Source organism: Calonectris borealis, chromosome 1, assembly GCF_964195595.1.
Source record: "Calonectris borealis chromosome 1, bCalBor7.hap1.2, whole genome shotgun sequence".
In the NCBI taxonomy this organism is placed as follows: Eukaryota; Metazoa; Chordata; class Aves; order Procellariiformes; family Procellariidae; genus Calonectris; species Calonectris borealis.
In genome coordinates, this window is record NC_134312.1 from 7,549,888 (window position 1) to 7,570,034 (window position 20,147).

Here is a 20,147-nt window from a genome sequence, read left to right on the forward strand (position 1 = left end):
TAGACAAAATGTCTTGCGTGCGGGTAGGCATTTGTACCAGCTTCTGGGCAAAAGTCAACACCAGAGTTATGTTGAAACATTGGGTATCCGTCACTTTTATAGATGAAGACCCCGAGGTCCAGGTGGTGCAATGGCACCCGTTACCACCAGGCTGTCAGAGTGCCAGCAGATGCTGGACCTTTTTGCGAGCCCAGATATTAATTAGGGGAAGAAGTGTGCTCTCACAGCACCCAGCGAGAGCTTTGCTGTGTAGCAACGGCATGTTCAAAACATATGGATGGAGGACTATGCTGTAGCAGATGGAGTTTGGTTGGGCTCTCCAACCCGCCTGACATCGGTACAAAGTCACAGGGCTTTGTGAAGTGACTCTTGTTTTCTCTCAGCATAAACAAGTTGTTGTGCTTAGTGCTGTGGCATTTTTTCCTAATCATCTCTAGCTAAAACATCCTTGCTGCAACTCTGTTAATTGTAAAGGCATTTCCTCTCTCACAACAGTTTATTTCCAGTGGAGAAGATACAAAAATTCTCTAATACCTACTGTTTTCTTTTTTCTTTTTTTAAATGCTGTATAAAAATTTTTCATTACACTACCTGGATTTACCATATTTACCCACCTTCAAATGAATCCTTCTGTTTTATCACTCTGAAATGATGGTATGTTGGACGTACCTCACAAGTAAAGGAGGAGCCTTAGTTCTTATTTGGGGTGTCAAAGGAGAAGTTTGTTATCCCAGGAAAGTTACTCAGAGCTCAAGGTGTCAGCTTCTTCCACTCGTCACCATACAGGAGTCTGGAGAGGTTCTCCATACAGGCTGTAGAAGCAATTCTTTAGGATTTAGGGGAACCAAATTAAATCAGTGTGTGATGTAACTAAGGTTGTATTAAATGCAAAGCATCAGCCACCAGATGTTGTTACTGGATTTACATATTCAAAACCCACTTTGCTTGTTCTCCTTTCTAGCCCGAGAACCTGCTTTACTACAGCCAGGATGAAGAGTCAAAAATCATGATCAGTGACTTTGGATTGTCAAAGATGGAGGGTAAAGGAGATGTGATGTCCACAGCCTGCGGCACTCCTGGCTATGTTGGTAAGAGGTTTGGTTATACTGTCTGTCCGCTCTTCCCAGCTGCAATACAGACACATAGTGAAAAGCAAGTAATACTTGTTTTCCAGCACCACTATGTAGTGCACATGAGATTTTAGAGATGTTCGTTAGAAATAGAGATTTCAGAAGTCGCTGGTGCTCTGCCTTGTTTGCTCTTGTCCTTTGGGTCCGCATCCTGCAATCCAGCTCAGGGTTTGTGGGATTCACTTTCATTATTTTAATCCTTTGCAAAATGAGTTTTCTCGAAGACACTGCTTGTAGCTAAATTAGGAGGACGTGAAGAATACCCTCAAATGCATCGATTCTGCAAGCACCTATAAAACCAAGAAGCTTTACCTAATGTAACATTATTTTAGTCATAAAGGATAGCATTTGCCAGATTCCCCTGACAGAAGACAGTAAAATGAAAGAGCTACATCTCTTCAGACATGTTCAGTCATCCTCTGTTACAACCATGTTAAGTTACTGACTCCTAGACGTCAGCATGCAAAAGCTCTGTAGATCCTTGGGCCTTCCTGGGCAGTATCAAATCATTTCCTATCAATTATTCTTTGCTCTTTTGTCCATTCCGTAGTGATGACTGCGGATTAGCGATGTGTTTACCAGCATATTTTTTTAAAAGTTAAAGTAACTGAATGTAAGAATTATATGGCAGGTGATGACAGGGTCCGTTTGAACAAACGCTATTTAAAAGGCTCACTTCATGCATGAGACGGATCCAGCAAGCCTGTGCCTCCTACGATACCTAACTAGTCAGCCGAGACGGTAAAATTAATCTCTGGGGTATCCATGAAATCCATGAAACCAAAGTGACAGTGGCTTCCCCAGGGATAGACTTGTCTCACATCTTTCCGGTAGGAAAGACCTGATGTTTTCCAGCCGTCAGAGAGGCCCCTCTTGCTTTGCAGCTGCCACCTCCCCCGTGTTTTCATACCTCTGATGGTACCATGGTACGAGAACTGAAACAGATGATGCCGTTATGACACAGTGATCCAGATTTGTCCCAGGAATACATTTTTGCAGGCATTACCTTGCCACTGCACAGGCATGCTCTACCCTGATAACATCAGGAAAAGAACAGATTTCTTTGGTTTCCCATCGTGAAGCCATCAGCCCATCGGTTTTTTATTTTAAGACATATGAGTCAGGATGCACTCTGTACAGCCTGAATAGCTGCCTTGTGTAATCACACCAGACTGGAAATCTTCCTCCAAAGCACTAGCAGGAATTGAGCTGAGACAGCAATTTTCATAATTTTTGCTGTCAGCTCTTCTGTCCTTAATTAACATGTTTTATTTTGTTCCAAAATGGGCACTGACTAGAATAAGTCTGCGAGACGCAGGGAAGCTCAGATGATGTTTGCTGAAGCGCTGATGAAAATGAGGGTGTGCAACTCTGCTTGGGCACTGGGTGATCTCATACGGCCTCTCAGCGTAGCCATTTACATAAGAAAACTTGCTGTTTTGGAGAGGAAGCTCTCGGAGCATGTGACACAAATTGTAGTGCTTTGAGAGATGTTTGAGAGCTCTCATTACTCATGGTCTGGGCACCGATAGCTACACAAGTGCCTCCAGGCCTGTTGTTACCTTACTGAACGCAGGATTTACTCATCACGGTTCAAGAGGTCACAGCCGCTTATTTCTGAAGTGCTGACAGGAATTTTTCCCCTCTCTCACAAAGAAAACCCTCTTTAAATATTTGTTCTATTTCTTTTTTGCACAGGAAACAGCTCCTCTTTAGTGCTGCTTTTTTTTTTTTTTTTTTTTAATATAATTGGTTGCCCAGACAACGTTTTCCAAGCACAGAAAATTTTTATTGTCAGTCACTGCGGTGATGCCCACAAATGGGCCTCCGTGAGTGTTATACCTGATGATGTGGCTTTGGTCTGCAATTTGTCCACATCCGAAAGCTTTCATGCCTTCCAGCGTCGCTTCAGTTTGCAGCACCTGCCTAATGCCCTCAAATAAATACTGTCCTAATGGCACAACGTGAATACGTGCCCTCATCTGGATTGGGGCAGACACGGGCCACCGTGCTGGCCCGTGAAGTGTCCTCTCTGCCAACTCTTTTTGGGTTTTTTTTCCCATCCATTTTACGTAGTGGTGAAGTAACACTTGGAGATCCATCACTGACAATGCAATTCCTGGCACTTTTCTTTAAAGATATGTAGAACGTCCCGTTTTCTAAGGTATTATGAGGAATTAATTATTTTTGTCGGTTTAACCACTTTGCTTTTTAATTCCTGGAAAAAAGTTAGGCACCTATCACGTGCCAAATGCACCAGAGCTCAGTTAAGAAGTCATTACCATCTGCTACTATTTATATTTCTTTACCTCCAGAAATGGATCCAGTTGGATCCTGCTGTGCAAAGTGCTGGACAAGCTTCTGACTTGGTAGCAGACCTGAATCTTAACTCGGGTCTGCTGCCCTTTGCAAGCATTTGCAGGCATGCAAGGTCCCCTGTCATTTCTATCTAATTTGCCTGATTAGGATATACTTTCAACTCTCTGTGTTTCAGTTTTTAACTCAACTTTTCTTAGTTTCAGCTAAGAACCAAAGAACATTGGTATCCAAAACACTAAATTCCTGTTTATGTGGTTCAGAAATTCATCAAATAAGTGAGGGTGTAATTATAATCAATCTTCTTAATAAAGATCAGTTTTCTTTCTGAAAATTAAAGTATTACTTATCAAATCAGAGTATATCTAAAACGTGCATAACCACATTAGCACATTAGCTTTTAAGGCCTTACAGATTAAATTACTGTCAACAGTTCAGAGATCTCATTCTTTCAGGAGTCTTGTCAGAGATTTTGGTCCTGTGGTGAAAAGATGACAGTTAGGATAATTTAACCCAATTAGACTTAGTTAAAGCACTTTTGTTAAGATGCAAATCTAAATGTTTACTTACTGAAGAGGCGGTCTGATAATGCAACTTCTTCTAATGAAAAGGTCTTCCATTTTCTTATCTGCTTAGGACTCCTATCTCTCTCCATTTCTTATAGAACGAGTCTAGGTGATGAGCTGGGACTAGACGCCCAACTTTTAGATAGCACCTAAATTGGGTAAGATGAGGCAGCTTGTGTGGCTCATTTCATTGCAAACCAGGTGTGTGGACTGGCTTGCATGGATCCCACTCCATCTTCTAAACTGGAGAAAAAGAGATGTTTTCAAAACCCCGAGTGATCTGTGTGATTATGGGCAAGATCTGTATAAGCCGTTAGTGATCTGTCATGGGCTGCTCGGCTTGAGACTGTGTATAAGAACTTGATTTTGATGAAGGAGGTGTTCAAAACTGCCTGAAAATGAGTCATCCTTGAGATGTGTCAAGTTGGGCTGAGGTGACTCCAGTCACTCAGCAAATTCCTCTAAAGAGATTTTGGCTGTTTGGGAATTAGGTCTCACTGACTGACTTTCTGTGAGAGTTGGTCTCTCAAAAGCTTTGGTTACTTCTGCAGGTGGGACTTAGACTCGTGAGACACTTACGAGTATTGAAAAGTTTGGAAAAATGTTAGAAAGCCTGTCTCAGGCAATCTGATCTCCTTTTGCAGAAATGCTGAATTATGAACTGTGTTTGTGGCTGGCTAATATCTTAATTCTACTGAGATTTAGAATTCTTGCTCTGAGTCCCAACCCAACTTCAAGTAAAATTTTCTTGTATTTCCCCATCGTAGGGATTAGGCTGGACCCAGGATGTGTGGTTGGTCCCTGTACACCCCACCTCACTCACTGTTTTTATTCTCTGTAGTGCTTTTATGAAAGGTCATTTCACACCTTTCAGCTCTGCCAGAAATCCAGTAGCAATTTCAGATCATATCAAAGCCGTGTGTTTCTCTTAGCCCTGCGCAAGACCAAAGCATTTAAGTAAACAATAGATTTCCATGTTGAATTTTGACTTATTCGGTATCTTTTGAGTCAGAGGTTTGAAAATATTCAATAAGCCTTTGGAATATCCTTATTAGCAAAAAGCAACCCCAGGAGTTGTTTAGGCAGTAACATGAGTAATAAAGTAAAAATAAAGCATGGGAACTGCTCTCAGCAGAGTTTGCTCAGGCACAAGCTCGTGACAGTGCAATCGCTCAGCTCCATTGCCGTATCCTGAAACGGGGTTTGCTTGCCTGTGTTTGTAGCTGCATTATGTTCCATGACAGCTATCTAAATCTGACTCAGTAACATGAAATAGGGACAACAGGAGCACGAGAAGCCAGCAATGCTGCACCGAAACCTTGCTGTCCTTCAGAAACAGCCCCAAACTGCAAAGTCTTGCTCATCAGAACAAGATGAGCGCTAGAGGATTGTGTGACAGCAGGAAAGAAGTTGTTTTCATCCCAGGAGTCAGTGGAAGAGGGACTCTGGTCTTGTGGTGAAGCTGCTTCATATGCCTCTTAGCCTGTTTGTACCATGAGGAAGACACTTTGTATGGTGGCAGGGGAGCTCACACTGCTCTTGCATCATCTTTGGCTTCAGGAGAGGGGCTGGGTTGGCCCTTTGGGCATCCAACCATCTTCTCAATGGTTCAGGGTTGTTCCTCTCTGTCCGTCTTCTTGAGGTGGTACCTTCGAGTCCTGAGCAACAGGGCTGGCACCATCCCTCTTTGGTGTCCTTACAAACTCTGCCCGTTACTCACCTTCCCTCTCAGATTTCATGGCCACCTTGTACCTGTGCAGCCCATTCACATTTCCCCTTCTTTACTTGCAGGACCTGCCTACGTGATGGAAACTGGCACTAAAATAGTTACCAGCTGAACTACTAGTCCTGGCTTGCACCAGGCCAATTTGCTAGGCCAGTTGAGCTGTGTTGCTGCCCAATGTAAGCAGGTCCGTAGTTATTTTAACCTTGTTTAGATCTTTTTATTCCTCCTACATTTACAGCAGCCTGCTGATTTGCCACTCCTATGGGGATCTTCAAAACCATCACCCTTTGTTCAAATGCCTCGTTCTTTCTGGCATGCAGCTTGTGGGAAGCCATATAAACCACAGAAAATAGCACTAAATTGAGTTCTTGTGAGACAGCAAAATCTGCTGGGAGTAGCACCATCATGGGAGTGAAGGAGAATTGCTTTTAAATATGAGGCTGGTATGAAGAACAGGCACCCTCATGACTTGTATAGTTTGTTCAACAGACTTAAAGTATCAGAGCAATCCTCATCATTTGAGCTCTTTGCAAGAACATGGATTGCTGGTTTTGGCATCCAGCAGCTGCATTTTTAGGGAGCTTATGAGCATAGCTGTGCTCACTGAGGGTAATGGCCTAGTGCTCTGAAAGGTTTCCAAATGTCCCTGTTCTGTACCTTTTCTTAAAACCTCCATTTGAAACAAGCCTTGTGATTTTTTCTCTTATTAAAAATAAAACATAACTAAACCAAAAAAAAAAACCCTAACTGTAAACCAGCAGATCATCTGGCCTGGAAGTGGAACGCCATGGGAAGCACATCTTCATGTACCTACAGGTGGGATGAGGCCCTGGGACCGCTACCCAACATTTTACCTGCCACATGTTGCTGGTAGCAATGCTGATTTGGCCTGAAACACAGTTCCTGGATGTGAAGCAACCACAGGGCAATATACTGGGGAAGGGTCCAGGTTTGCTTCGTTGACTTCCCCATCTCTGGATGACTGCTGCGTAGCGTTTGAGCCCACAGTGATTCCTTGGGGAGGTGCGATACTGGAAGCTCAGCTGGCGTTTCCCCAGCACCAGAAATGGGAACTTTGACTTTCCTGTTCTCCTTATTGCTGTTTTGTCTCCTCAGTCGTCTGTGTTGATCCTTTAATGCTGTCAGCTCTTGGATTTTTTTCATTGCGTCTCCTGCTTTTGCCTCTTGGCACTGATCTACCGTCGTTTCTGAGAGCTCCTCTGACTTGTTTTTCAGCTCAATAAATATTTCCATCTTTTCCGTATATCAGAGACAGATGATGCTTAGCTATGTTCTCCTGCTCCTGTTGCATGTCTGCTCTTTGGAACAAAAAACCAAAAGCAGCCATTTGGCTTTAAAGTAATTATTTAAACCTCCTGCCTTTCTTCATTAAAGTTTACCAAAGGGGAGGTAATAGCCTCACATTTGCTTTGGGCTTGATCCTGCGGTCTTCTTACCTGCTTCACAGCCACCATCCGCAGCAGCAACTCTCTGTTATCCGTGCTCCTCACTCCTTTAAAACAGAGAGAAATGCCCCAGCTCAGCTTTGATGTTTTAACAGGGAGAATCTTTATCTAGTTCACATCCCCTTGTCTCAGATTTGTTTTCTGTTATGTTAATGTGGCATATCTGTATAATGTCAGGAGCTCACTAGGATCCGCGGTGCTCAGGAGCCATTTGCATAATATTTTTTGGGGGGGATATGAGATGTATAATATTTAGCAGTCTTGAAAATGATACAAACAGGAGCAGGCAGTCAAAGGTAGAAGGGATATGTGAATAAAATATTGGGAATTTGGAAGGACTGGAAAGTTGGAAGACATCTAAACACCTAAGGACAGGGGAAAATGGACTCCCTTCTTCAGTATATTTTGTCACAAAATCCAGTCACAAGGGATGGGACAAAAAAGGAAACGGAGTCTCACAAACCCTATTCGATGCACATTTTGAAAAAAGATTCTTTTTAGAGGAAAAGTTGGAGGCAAGTTTTGATGAATCAGGAAAGAAAGAGTCAGGTTAAGGGACACAAGGGTTGTCTGGGAAGGTTGTCTTGAGAAACTTCGAGGTACAACTGTTTTATACAAGAATAATGTAAATTTGCTAGACTCTGCAAACTCGCCAGGTGAGCCGGGAGGCAGAGCCAGGCCAAATAGGATGGCTTTCCAGGCTTTATTCTTTTATCCCAAGTTCTTCTTCCAATTCACCCCTGCCGGGCTGCCTAGCACCAGCCTGACCCACAGACCCTGACCCAGCCTCTGGGAAAGGAGCTACCTTTTGTACGCCAGCTGAAGGTGCCTTTTATATTTCCACAGCTTTGTCCCCTATTGTAGTAAGAACATTTTAACATAGTCTGTCATTATCTTGATAGACGATGGCAGTGTGCCCGTGTCCCGGTCAGAGCCAGGGACTTCTCCGGAATTGGGGTGGAGGTTTCTGCCAAGCACCTGGGGCCAAGTTAGGAGCCGTTCATGCTAGGTACAGTGGAAAGAAACCTCCTTTGGCACATAGTGGATAGGTGTTGGAGTATTCACACATTACAACAGCGTATTAGGAATAACAATATATGAACAGAATCATCATTTTAATTTCTTATACATGCAGTGGTCCCAGTTTGCTGGATGACTTGAAGACTGGGGTAATATTTACCCTGTGCTGCAGATTGGGGCATATCCCAATCTTCAAGAGTACTCATAATCTGGCTGTCAGCTATATTTTTACCCACATTCCCCTGGATTTTCTTCCTTATTATAATGTCTCTCCAGTATGAATTGACCCTTTGAATCATTCTGCTGCTTGTGGAAATGCAACCTGGATGCCCCCATCTGCCTTCTGCACTGTCTTCCCTTCAATCCCTTCTATAAGCTCTCATGCCCGAGCACCAGAAAGTCTTTTCTGTTTCTCATTATTGCTTCCTGTTCCCTTCCTTACTGGCAGTTTTGACCTTAGATTTGTTGACTTGTCTAGCTTAAGAAGATAACTCTTTGAAGAGTCCTTACCAGTACAGCAAAGCATATGTAGCAAGTAAATGTGAGGCTCAAGTTTTAATACATTTATGTGCTTCACAAATTTTTTGCTATTCTTCAAGTAACTAACTGATGTTGGTAAGACCCCTAGCAGAGGAAGGCATAACCCCAAAGAAATATTTTTGCTGGAACTTGCCCCTTCATGATTCTTTTGCAGTATTTGAACTCCAAAGTACTCAGAGGAAATACTGTGCTTTTTAAAACCCAGTGTGGCAAGTTTGCTTAGGAATGCCACAAGAGTGATTTCTTGCATTATTGTGGACATTTTGCTTTGAAAAAAACAAAAGCTTCTTTACATGAAAAAGATTAGAGTCACAGGGGTTTAAAATTTAGGTTTAAGCATTTGCACTGAAAGATCCCAACAGGGAAAACATAATACTCCAGGTTCCCCCCCCAAAATGCACCTTTTTAACTCTCACTGGTGTAAGAAAGGAAAGCAGACCCACAAAGAGTTTCAATAAATGCCCAGGCTCTCACTTCTAGCAAAATTCAGACTATGGTGGCTGAAAGCTATAGAGGCAGAAGACTCAGTTCTTTTGTGCATGTGTCCCATTCCCGCTATTTTCCGTTTCTCCCTCTGAGGTGTCTGAGTTCCCAGAGGCAGCAGGACAAAATGACTCCCTCTGACTCTGACATCCAGCAGGCTTTGGAAGGCAGCTGTTGGGAGGTATGGTGACAGCTCTCCTTCCTCTCCTGCAGGTGTAACTTATCACCTCCCTGACATGCTGCACTTTCTGAGTTGCCTCTTGAAATCCCCAGTTTGGCAGCGCGATGCGGTGGAGCTGCGAGGGTGAACATGCACCTCGGCACTGGTGCAAAGCTTGGCCTCGTTTTCCTCCAGGTCTCCTAAAGTTCCTCTGAGAGAGAGGTGATGGCCCTCTGCCTCTCAGGCATTTTTCTGTGCTTGGTTTTGTTTTCTGCCCTTAGAGTCAGAAAATAATGAATTTGCTCCACTTTAGGAGTCATCCTTCTTTGTGAGAATATGAGCTTCAAAAACACCAGGATATTTGCAAATGCAAGGGCTGTATGTGGAGGGCAGCACAAGGTCTCAGGGAGCTTCAAGTTTCAGGGTCCTACCTCTTGGTCACAGTCAAATGTTTGGTCTTGTAACGTGTGCTCGTTTGGCTTTTTATTTTCAGCTCCTGAAGTGCTGGCCCAGAAACCCTACAGCAAAGCCGTGGACTGCTGGTCCATTGGGGTCATCGCATACATCCTGTGAGTATCTGTTGGGTTTTCAATCACAGAGTTGGGACCTGCAACATGCCCTCCCACCATGTAGTTACCCGCTTTGTCTGGTCCAAGAAAGTTCATCTCTGACACTTGTGACCCAGGATAACATGGAACACCTCCCAGTTACGTAAAGGCTGAAATTTGGGCAGAAGTGGTAGGAAATGAACCAGGACCCTTCAAAAGCAAAAATCCTTGCTCCCACCTGAACTAAGCTGTGTGCAATAGTATGGGCTTGTCCAGGTTGTAACGTTAGTGAAGTTATTCCCTCCGCTGCTCAGGTTAGCTTTGACAAGAAACAAATTTGGCCATGTCCACAGAGCACAGCATCGTGCCCGCAGGCGTATCCTGAAGGGCCACCTCTCTCAAGGCGTCACCGTTATGGCTTTTTGTTCCCTGGGGAGGGCACAGAGGGAGGTAAGGGGGGAAGAGCTTTTCCTGTACTGCAGTGAATTATTCTTATCAAAACATAATACAAAGTATTGAGATTTTTACTGAAAATGAGGGATCGTTTTTCTTAACACATCCAACCATCAGGTCCTATAGGAGAGGGTGAGCTGATTTCTGCCGTGTCGGTTCTGTCACTTTTCTATCAAGCCATTAAGCCTCTGCATTCGTGGCTGAGATTTGCTCCTCTAATGGGGCTAATTGCTGCTCAAGGGAGTGGGGATTGGTTGCTTGAGAAAGCTACAGGACCAGGACTTTTGCGCATTCTCCAAAGTGGTGGATAGATCTCAGAACTCATATGTTTACGGAGATTTAGCGCCTGTCCTCATTCAGTACCTGCCACCCTTCTTCCCAAAGGCTTAATAGGATAATTTAGATTAGAGGGAACCTCAGGAAGTCCTGTCCTTGAGGTCAGGCTAGGTTGCCTAGGGCTTTATCCAGTTGGATCTTGAAATCCTCTGAAGACAGAGACTGCACAAGGTCTGTGGGCAACCTGTTCTACTGCTTGACTGTCCTCACGGGGAAAAGGTTTTTCCGTATATACAGACTTGTCTCCCTGAAAGGGGCAGTCAGTACTCTAGATGTGTGTGCACCTTCAGTACTTGAGCCATGGAAGTAGGTAAGCCAACTCCTGTCCCAGCGACAACACTTGGAAGGATTGGAGAAGTGTCCTGGCCACTGTGGTCACAGGGATGCCCTGGTGCCAGGGGTCATTAGTGCTGTCCAGAGAAAGGCATCCATAACATTTCTGGGTACCATCATCTGAATCCAGCTCTGTGTGCATAAGCATATGAAATCACTGCTAATGTTTGGAATTGAGAAGGAAATGCAGAACTTCTTGTCTGTGAACCTGTAGGAAAACTCCCTCTAGCTTAGGGGCCTGTCTTCATGGGGTGGTCTGTGCTCAGGGCTCAGGTCTGTGAGTCCATGCACGTCATTCAAATAACAATGGCATCTGCACAACCTAGCAGACTTTGAAGCAGGAGCTATTCATGCAGGTCTTCGAGAGGACGTCATGGGCTGACCCAGGGTGACCACTCAGAGTAGAACAAGCCTGTTTCTTTTGTGCGAGAGAGCACAGAGCTGCTGTGTAGCTGTTTGCTGCAGAAACAAATGTCTTTTCATGCCAGCATTACCAGTGCTTTCCCTTTTTTTTTTTTATTTTTCCCTTTTACACAACTCTCACTGTTATACAAGACTGAAGGAAAAAGCAGCTCCAACGAGGCACAGCATTAAAGCATTCCTACTTTGTTCCCTTTCTCCTTATGCAAACATTTCATGGCTTGTCAACATGAATAACTTTTTGATGGTGTAGTAGAACTATTTTTGCCAGGACTAACCTCATTGCTGTATTATCCACTCTGTGCAATGTTCATTCTTTACATTTTTATTTAGTCTTGAGCATAAGTTATACGCTACCCAAAATAGCTTTTTTATATTAAGATAGTATAGGAAGGCTTTATTTATTTGCATGTATGTTTATTTATTTAAAACAAAGTCCTGCCTAAAAACATCAGCTTTATGACTGGCTTTCCAATCTACATAAATATTTGAAAACTTGTTGAGTACAAAACTTTGCAGGGGGATGGATTTATCTTGGAGCAACCATCAACAGCAGGATGCAAAAAGCTTTTGCATAACAAAGCAAAAATCAACAGTGCTGATTCTGACTTCGTGGCAAAGCCCAGCGGGACATGCTACAGCAGTGGGGAAGACAGCAGACATAACAAAATGCCTCGGAGGCTGCTTCACACATCACTCCCTAGTGCACTTTTAGATGAGGATGGTGTGTGCTGACCCAAACTTAACATCTTCCACAAGCAAACCTGAGCATGGAAGGCCTAGGGGTAGGGTTTTTTGACCTTTTTGGTCCTTGCCAGCCATGGCAGGACAATCAGGTAGAGTCTTTTCTGTTGCTTTTGTAGTACTTTGCTCAGCACCAGCTTCAGAGAGCGGGAAGAAGGAGGCTGCAGGTGGAAGACAGCAGTATGCTGCCCCACTTCCAGGCTCGACCGCTGCCTAGGTTCAGTTTATTGTCAAATATCCACCATGAAAATATGTGTCCATGTGGCAGCCCACAGGAGGGCTCTGAACTGTTGCATCCTGGTTGCCTGGAGATAAACTTGGCTCTGCTTTCCTCCAAGTTTTCAGTCCCATTCAACCATGGCTCCTGCACCAAAGGTCTTTTTTGCCGGCAGACCCGTTGTTGTTATTTCACTTGTTGCTTTCATGTCTCGTGCTGAGGAATATGGGTGAGACAGTGCTAAGTAATGTGTCCTCTGCACACCAAGTTTATGAACACATCTTCGATAGGTGGAAGGTTTTGATCTCATCCATAATCCTTCCCCCTTCCTAAGCAAGGCTGCTTTTTCAGCAAGGTTCAGCTCAGTCGTTTCCTGCTCTGTTTTCCAAATCAGCATGTGCTGGGCTTGTCAAGCAAGGCATACACACTCCTCAAATCTAAATTCCCCGTTTGCTGTACTGTTGGGAATTCCCAACCCTGAAGGCTTAAATCAGTTTAGTAAGAATGAGTCCCTGTGAATTCCTGTTTGCAGGACAAGGAAATCTTTTCAGGGTTTCTGTGCTTCATGTAATAAGGACTTGATTTGTATTATGTACAGTCAAAATGAATGGCAATAACGCGTTGCCGTAGAAGGAGCATGGTAACGTGTTTGCCAGACTGTCACTGCTTGGGTGGGATTGGGTCTGAGATCAAACCACCTCCTTGAATATTTCTGTATGTGAGCTAAATCCGTCAGCTCCTGTTACAGCCAGCGGCACTCCAGGGCTCACTTGGGTAACCCTAACCTAGGTGCTTTGTGCTGTTTCAGTCAGTGTCCCACCTGGTCTCAGGCTGTGGCTGCAGGATGGTCCAGCCCTCCATAGCCCCATGGCGTACCTGGGGACAGGGATGCTGAGCACTCGACAGCTTCTCCAGTGGCACTGGGCTCTGTGTGGGCACCTCAACCCAGCCTGGGTCGACGCAAAAAATCATTTCATTGAGATGTGCCGTTCAGTTGCCTAAACTTACGCGTTTAGTGCTCGGGGTGTCCGGGACAACCATGTGGATTTGGCAAGTGTAATGCACTGTGGAGACCTTCCTTCTGGAGTGGCAGATGGAGGCCAAGCAGGAGACCATGGACCGTGTCGAATAGCACCAGATGCCCATGCTGAGGCTACTGGATCACACCCTGCTCCGTACTCAGACCCCTGCCTTCACAGTATGGTTTCATCTGCTTTATGGTACATTTGCATCACTCTCCAGTCTCCGTTGATTCCATCTCTATTGACTGCAATGGGAGCTTAGAAACCCAGCCCACATCTTACGTGTCCTAATCTTGAACTGGGTCTCATCCTTGCTTCCAGGAATAGCCAGAAACTGCAGATGTGGCCTTGTAAGAAAGTGGATGTCAGGGGTTCAGTAAAGACGGAGAGGAAGAGGGGTGCTTCGCTAAGCTGGAAGTAAGTAGCCCTGCTGGTGTGTCTGATACCACCAGTGATGGGCACAGGTTTAACATCTAATTTTGCTGTCCCAGCAGTGCCACACCACCCGAGGTGGCAGAGCCAGCGTGCTCACAGTGCGGCATGGCACTGAGATGCCACAAGCACCAGCAGCGTAGCCACCCTGGTGCAATGCTGGTAGTTAATCCTGTTATTAATTCCAATATACCACCACACCCTTCCGGATATGCCATTGCCAGCTCCGCAGTCAGCACAGTTGGAGCTACTTGCACATGCCCAAACCGGTCAGAGAAGTATTTATGCATAGGGCAATCCAAGCACATCATCCTGCATTACCTCCCCACCTCTCCCACGAATCCTCACAGCCACTCCGAACAGACCGTTGTCATTTAAGAAGATGGAAACTCAGGGGATCCAACACAGAAGCCAGGCATAAATTGAAGATGCTTTGAGCTATTATTACTGCAAGTGGTTTGAGTGCCTCCAGACGCAAGCTCAGTCTCACATGAAAGCCTTCAGTTTATGACACTGGAAGAAGAAACTGCTGCTGGGGCACCGATGCTCTAGACAAATATTTGTTTCTGTGATATGCAAGGTGAAGGATGTCTTAGGAAAGAATACCTTTGTTTCAGTGCCAGTCTCTAATGCTTCTCGTTAATGACAGCCAGATTGCAGAGGCTGCAACCAGCGGCATTTTTATCAAAACCTGTTTTGCATGACAAGTCATTATTCACACGAACTAATTTTAGCAGCCTGAAATTTCCTGTTATTCCAGTTGCAATATTTCTTAATTTGAAACAGCCTCATTGTTGAGCTCAGCTTTCTGCTTATCACAAGGTAGTTTTGGTACACGTTCAGCTTAAAAACATAAAGCATAAGACGAGCAAGAGACTTCACTGGATTTCCAGCAGCTGGATTTTGGACCTGTCTGGGTCACATGAGAGGTTACAAAAGCTTGGGGAGCTAAAATACTGATTGCATGCATACCTGATATAACGAAGATTAAGTTAATATATGCAAAAAATAGAAGATCATGTTCCAAAGCTGGAAAAGCACCCGGGGCTACAGAATGCTCTGCCTCAGCCCCTGGTTATTCATCCTCAACACCTCCTCTCTCTTCTGCACTAGGCTGGACACATTTTGCCCTGAATTTTCTTCTGATTCTGTTCACTGGTAGGACAAGAGAATTACTAGTTTGTTATTGTTATTTATAAACAACGAGTATCTGGAGATAAACCTTGGCTCATACTTTCCTGTACTTCTCTACTGCTGAGTTGCTTTTGATTTTCAAGTAGATGTGCATGAAATCATCAATGATTTCATGGAAGGATTAACCAGGGACAGTACAAAGTATATTATGCCAGAAAAAGTTTCCACCATCGTCCTGGAGTCATGCGTTGGGAAAAGCTGGTCAGGCATCTTGCCTGCTCGGCATCTCACACAAGCCTAAGCAAGAAAGTAAGGAATAACTTACTTGTTAGGTACTGGAAGGAGAATTAGTGGTGGCAAAATGTACATAGGCATGTTGGATTGCTCAGAATATCGCAGTTAAACACTGGGAAAACAACCCCAAATGATTGCTCCTCATTGCTTGTTTCTTAATTTTTTTTTTATTCCCCATGTAATATGTCCTTGTCCACAGTTTCATGAGGGCACAAGTGTCAGCCGGTATGAGGGTCCATTCCTAAAATAAAAAGAAATACCTGTGTTTATCGCTATAAAGAGCACTTGGACGACTTCCCACACCACACTGCTCAGGTCTTTGAGCATTTACTGAGTTCTTCGCTCTAATCTCACTATGAAACTGTTTGTAAAACTAACCCCACTGCTCTTGTGTTGCAGGTTGCATACACTGACCATGTGAATGGGTTGTTTTGCCTTTAGTATCACCCCCAACATGTAACAGGAGGTTGCAGGGGGTTGCTTTCTCTGCCTGATGAGGAGAAGGCATTCCTGGTATTCCTCTTGAGCTCTCCTGATGGCTTCTAGAAATGACTTCTAGCAATATCTTTCTTTTGTACATCCACCTGTGTTTTTCTTATCTGCATCCCATTCTTTTTAAGGCAAGACTGGGAATAGGAGGTTAATGGAGGATCTGTTGCTGAAGTGATAAGGTTGCTAAATAATTCTGAAAAGCTTTTATTTGGTGAAACTGCGAGAAAATGATGAAAACTAATAGCTGCCTGAAGCTCCCCCAGGACAATGCAGGATTTTTTCACATTGAAGACAGAGGGGTTATTTTTGTATTTCTGCATATCTAAAGAAAAGCAGCGGAACCTCTGATAGTGAGGTTATTTTTTTCACACAGGAATGTCCTAGCAGATGGAAATGAAGTCGGTGGGATTTTGATTCTGTAAGAATTAAATAAAAACTTATTATGGTCTTTGGAAGGTGGCCCAGTTGCTGGAAGTCCAGCGAGATTTCCTCCAGCCATAAATTGCATGATAGGCTAATTTACTGGGGCTTTCCCATCCCTTACTGCAAAGCCAGTAACGTTAAAACATTACAGTAACGTTAAAACTTTTGTGTCTTCCTGAACTCTGATTTTAAGGGAAAGGGCAGCAAGACTGCCTATATTTTGGCTCCTAACCCCTCCTTGTGCCAGGATGCCCTGGTGTTCCCCTCCCACATGCCACCTCCTCTGTCCTAAGGAGCTTGCTCCCTTCTAACATGCTTTCTGGTGTAGGTCCTCAATGATTCGAGGAACATCCTTGGGTCCCCCTATGCAGGAGGTTCATCCCCATCCCTGGCCGAACGGGGACCAGCCCTTGCCCTGCACCCAGCCCACTCTCAGGCAGGGGGCTGGTTTGGAGGGATGTCCCTGCCCATGACCTGTAGTGGAGACTAACACTTCTCAAGCTCTCACCAGCAAGGGAAAATCAGTGCCGAAAGAGTCTGTTTTCTGCCCTGTGCCCAGCTTCCAGTAGCTCTGGCATCCTCCTGCATGACGTTGGCTCCTCGTACAGCCCTTCCACCATGTGATGGGCTGCGGTGATCTCCCAGACACAGAGGTAGATACCCCAGACATGTGTATTTACTCAAGCCATGCAGAGGAGCAGGGGAAGAGCTGGATGTGTGTAGGAAAGGGATTGAAAGGCTCTGGAGGGGCTGGGGCTCTTGCTGGGGTTGATGTCTCTCTGCTCCCCCCTTTGCAGAGTTATAGCCCTCCAACTCTGTGCTGCTCAGCAGTTTGCTCCTACCTTTTGCTGCCACGAGCATGTATAAATCACAGCAGCCCTAACTTGTGCTCTTGTATCTCTGCCAAGGTAATTAGTACAGTGCACATTTTAAGAGAGTTATTTCTCTCTCCGGAGCAGCCTGCCAGCGCCTCGGCATACAGAGCGCTGTCTAAAATGTTTTATCAGAGCAGTTTGGTTTTGTTTAAGGAAAGTGCTGAGGAAGGCAAGAAATTAATGAAGGGCTGTCAGGCTTCTTTTACGGAGCCCAGTGCGTCCCCCAGGAAAGAGGGACAGAGCGATGGCTCCGAGTGCCTTTGGAAGAGCAGTTTTCCCTCAGCCTGGACATCTCTATCCCAGTGGTCATTCTAACAGTGGCTGGTTCTGTCAACTCCAGCCTTTTCAAACCCCTCAGTAAAGCACCCAAAATCTTGAGGGTTGTGACAAAAGAGGAGGAAGGTGAAAATCAGTTTGTGTGCATCCCCCCCCAAAGACTGTGGGACGTAAGCGCTAATATTTATTACATTAAAGCAAGTTATATAAGTGTTCTTCATAGATACCTGTGGAGCTGGATCCTGGTTGTGGATCCAGTTTCTGCGTTCGGTTACCAGACGTTTTCCCTCCATCATCCAGGGGCATAGTGGCTTTTGGGGGTTTGCTTAAATGCACCATTTTTAATGACCCTTCTCATACGCCACTTCCACCGCTGGGTTTCACGTAGGAGTTGCTGCATCGAGCCCATACACAAGCGCGTGCCTGTTAAGTAGGTAGGCAGTCCTGCTCTGAACATAAACGCTTGTCTGGCATGAGGTTATCTTACTTGCTTTTGATAATGGCAGTCATCCAGTGGGACACAAATGAGGACTGGCTCATCTGCTTTGCAAGATAAAGAGAGAGATTTCTGATTCAGTTGAACCACAGTGGATTCATTATAATGCTGCAAATTTCAGTAGACTTCTTCCAGGTCAATATGGATCTGACGCAGATCAACATCTCACTCAGCTTTTAAATTATTTATCAAGCACACTGGCTCCTGAGAGCTAACGAAACATTGCTCCTTTCACCCTCAAGTGTTGAGTTGGTTCAAATAACCTCCAGGGCAGCCGGCTGGTTTCTGGTTATAAATAACCTGAGTATTTAATTTCTTACAGTCCCCCCCCCCTTTGCTCTGTTGCTGCTACAGTGTAGTGTTTCAGCTAGATCTTCAGTCTGTTTATAATGGCTGGCTCTCTCCAATTAAATGCTTTATTGAGATTGATTGACTCAGGGTTTCAGAAAACTGTAGGAAAAAGATCATTTCAATATCGGTGAAGCATGTGAAAGAATAATTTACACCATAGTCTAGAGATAAGAGGAAAAGATTGGGACATCTCTGTACAGAGACAATAGAGAGAGGAAGGCCTGTTTAACTGTGAGCAGGATGGATTTGCTAAAACCTTGGACCCGCCTCAGATGTAAATCTGACACTTTGCAACATTGGTGTTAAAACCTGAAGAAGGGGTATCTTGGCCAGCATGTCTGCGTGGAGGGACAGACTACTGCCTGCAGCATTGGCTGGACGTGAGGGATCTCTCACACACGAGTTTTGTCACTGCATTTGATTAATGCAGTGCCAGATGTGGGTTTTCCCGTGCCCAGCATCTGCAGGGCTGGAGGAGCCCTGCCTCAGCAGAATGACTATCCTGCTGTCTGCAGCACTGGGTGCACCCTGAGTGTTTTAGCTCAAACTAGGCAAATAATGTTCAATGTCCTGCTTGTCCTGGGGCTAGGTTTTCGGAGAAGTCTGATTATAAATACTGAAAACTGTTGTTAGCCTTCGGAAAGGTAGGCAATTTGGTGTGGGCAACAAAATCACTTGCAGAAGTGAGAAAGGGAGAGGCTTTCCTTGTGTCTTCACAACAGCGGCAGGTCCACGGGCAGCCCGTGCAGGCTCTGCTGCAGAGGTGGAGTGACTCCCAGATGTCTTCCTCGTTGTGCCTGGGGACGCAGAGCCCAGCATAACCTGCAGATGCATCCTGCCTTCTGCTTGATAGCTCTGTGAGGCTCCTTGTCCTGCTTTGCACCAGCTCTTCCTCCCCGTTGTGCTGGAGAAGAGGTCCATGCGGGTGGCCCGTGGATCTCCAGTTGTACAACAAACCTTCCTATACAGCTATGGTCTCCTGCACAATGTAGAGACCACAGGTTGTGCTCAAAGCCCGTCCTGATGCCACGCAGGTGACTTGGTAAGTGGTGTCACCTCTCATGGGTCCCCGGTTCCCAAGGCTCTGCTGTGCCTGCATGTCTGCAGAGCCACTGCACTGCCTCTCCACCATCTGGGAGAGAATAAAACCAGTGTAAGATGTTGGGTGAGAACAGTCCAGAAGGATTCCCAGAGCAGTGAAGCCAGTATGGAGAAGACTGCTGGATGGGGGGTGGTTGTACTGAGGAAGGAGAGGGACTGGTGCTCTGTGGAGGTTTTCATGAGCTCATGAAAGCTCCTCTTACCACATGTATAGGAGAGGATGGAAGGGCTCATGGCTGTGTAATAAAACTATTCCTCTGACTAAACACCCAAAAGCATCCAGAGGGAGGCCAGGATATCTGCATGAGTCAGTGAAGGATCAACAGCACCAGGTTTCCATGCAGAATTCCTCTTTGTCCAGGATGGTGCCAATCTTCAGAAGTGGGTTTACATGTCCCTGAACAAACTTCTCTCATGGTAGGGCTTGCCCTTACTGGGGCAAGTCTTAAACAAGAGTTTCTTCTTCTTCTCCCTCCCTCTTTCTCATCTTCTCGGCTGAGACTTGGTCTGAGGGTCACATCTCTCTTTTCTTCTTCTCCATTAGGCTCTGTGGGTATCCCCCTTTCTACGATGAGAATGACTCCAAACTCTTCGAGCAGATCCTTAAGGCAGAGTATGAGTTTGACTCCCCGTATTGGGATGACATCTCCGAGTCTGGTAAGAAGCTACTGCTCATTTAATTGCAACAACCATGCATGCATGCCTGCATGTTGCACATATCCTCCTCTGGGCGTGAGAATGCACCCTCCACCATGTGCAGAGCTCCTTTTAACTGAAAACCATGGGGAATGTG

General features: G+C 45.1%; 1 protein-coding gene across 2 annotated transcripts in view; it reads left to right on the top strand.

Moving 5' to 3' along the window:
• CAMK1D (calcium/calmodulin dependent protein kinase ID) overlaps positions 1-20,147 on the top strand; it is a 230,412-nt gene that overhangs the window by 186,040 nt on the left and 24,225 nt on the right. For both annotated transcript variants that reach the window (XM_075143627.1, XM_075143634.1), the window contains exons 5-7: positions 962-1,088; positions 9,901-9,976; positions 19,899-20,011. In XM_075143627.1, the coding sequence (XP_074999728.1) occupies positions 962-1,088; positions 9,901-9,976; positions 19,899-20,011 (316 nt within the window). The remainder of the gene's footprint in view (positions 1-961; positions 1,089-9,900; positions 9,977-19,898; positions 20,012-20,147) is intronic.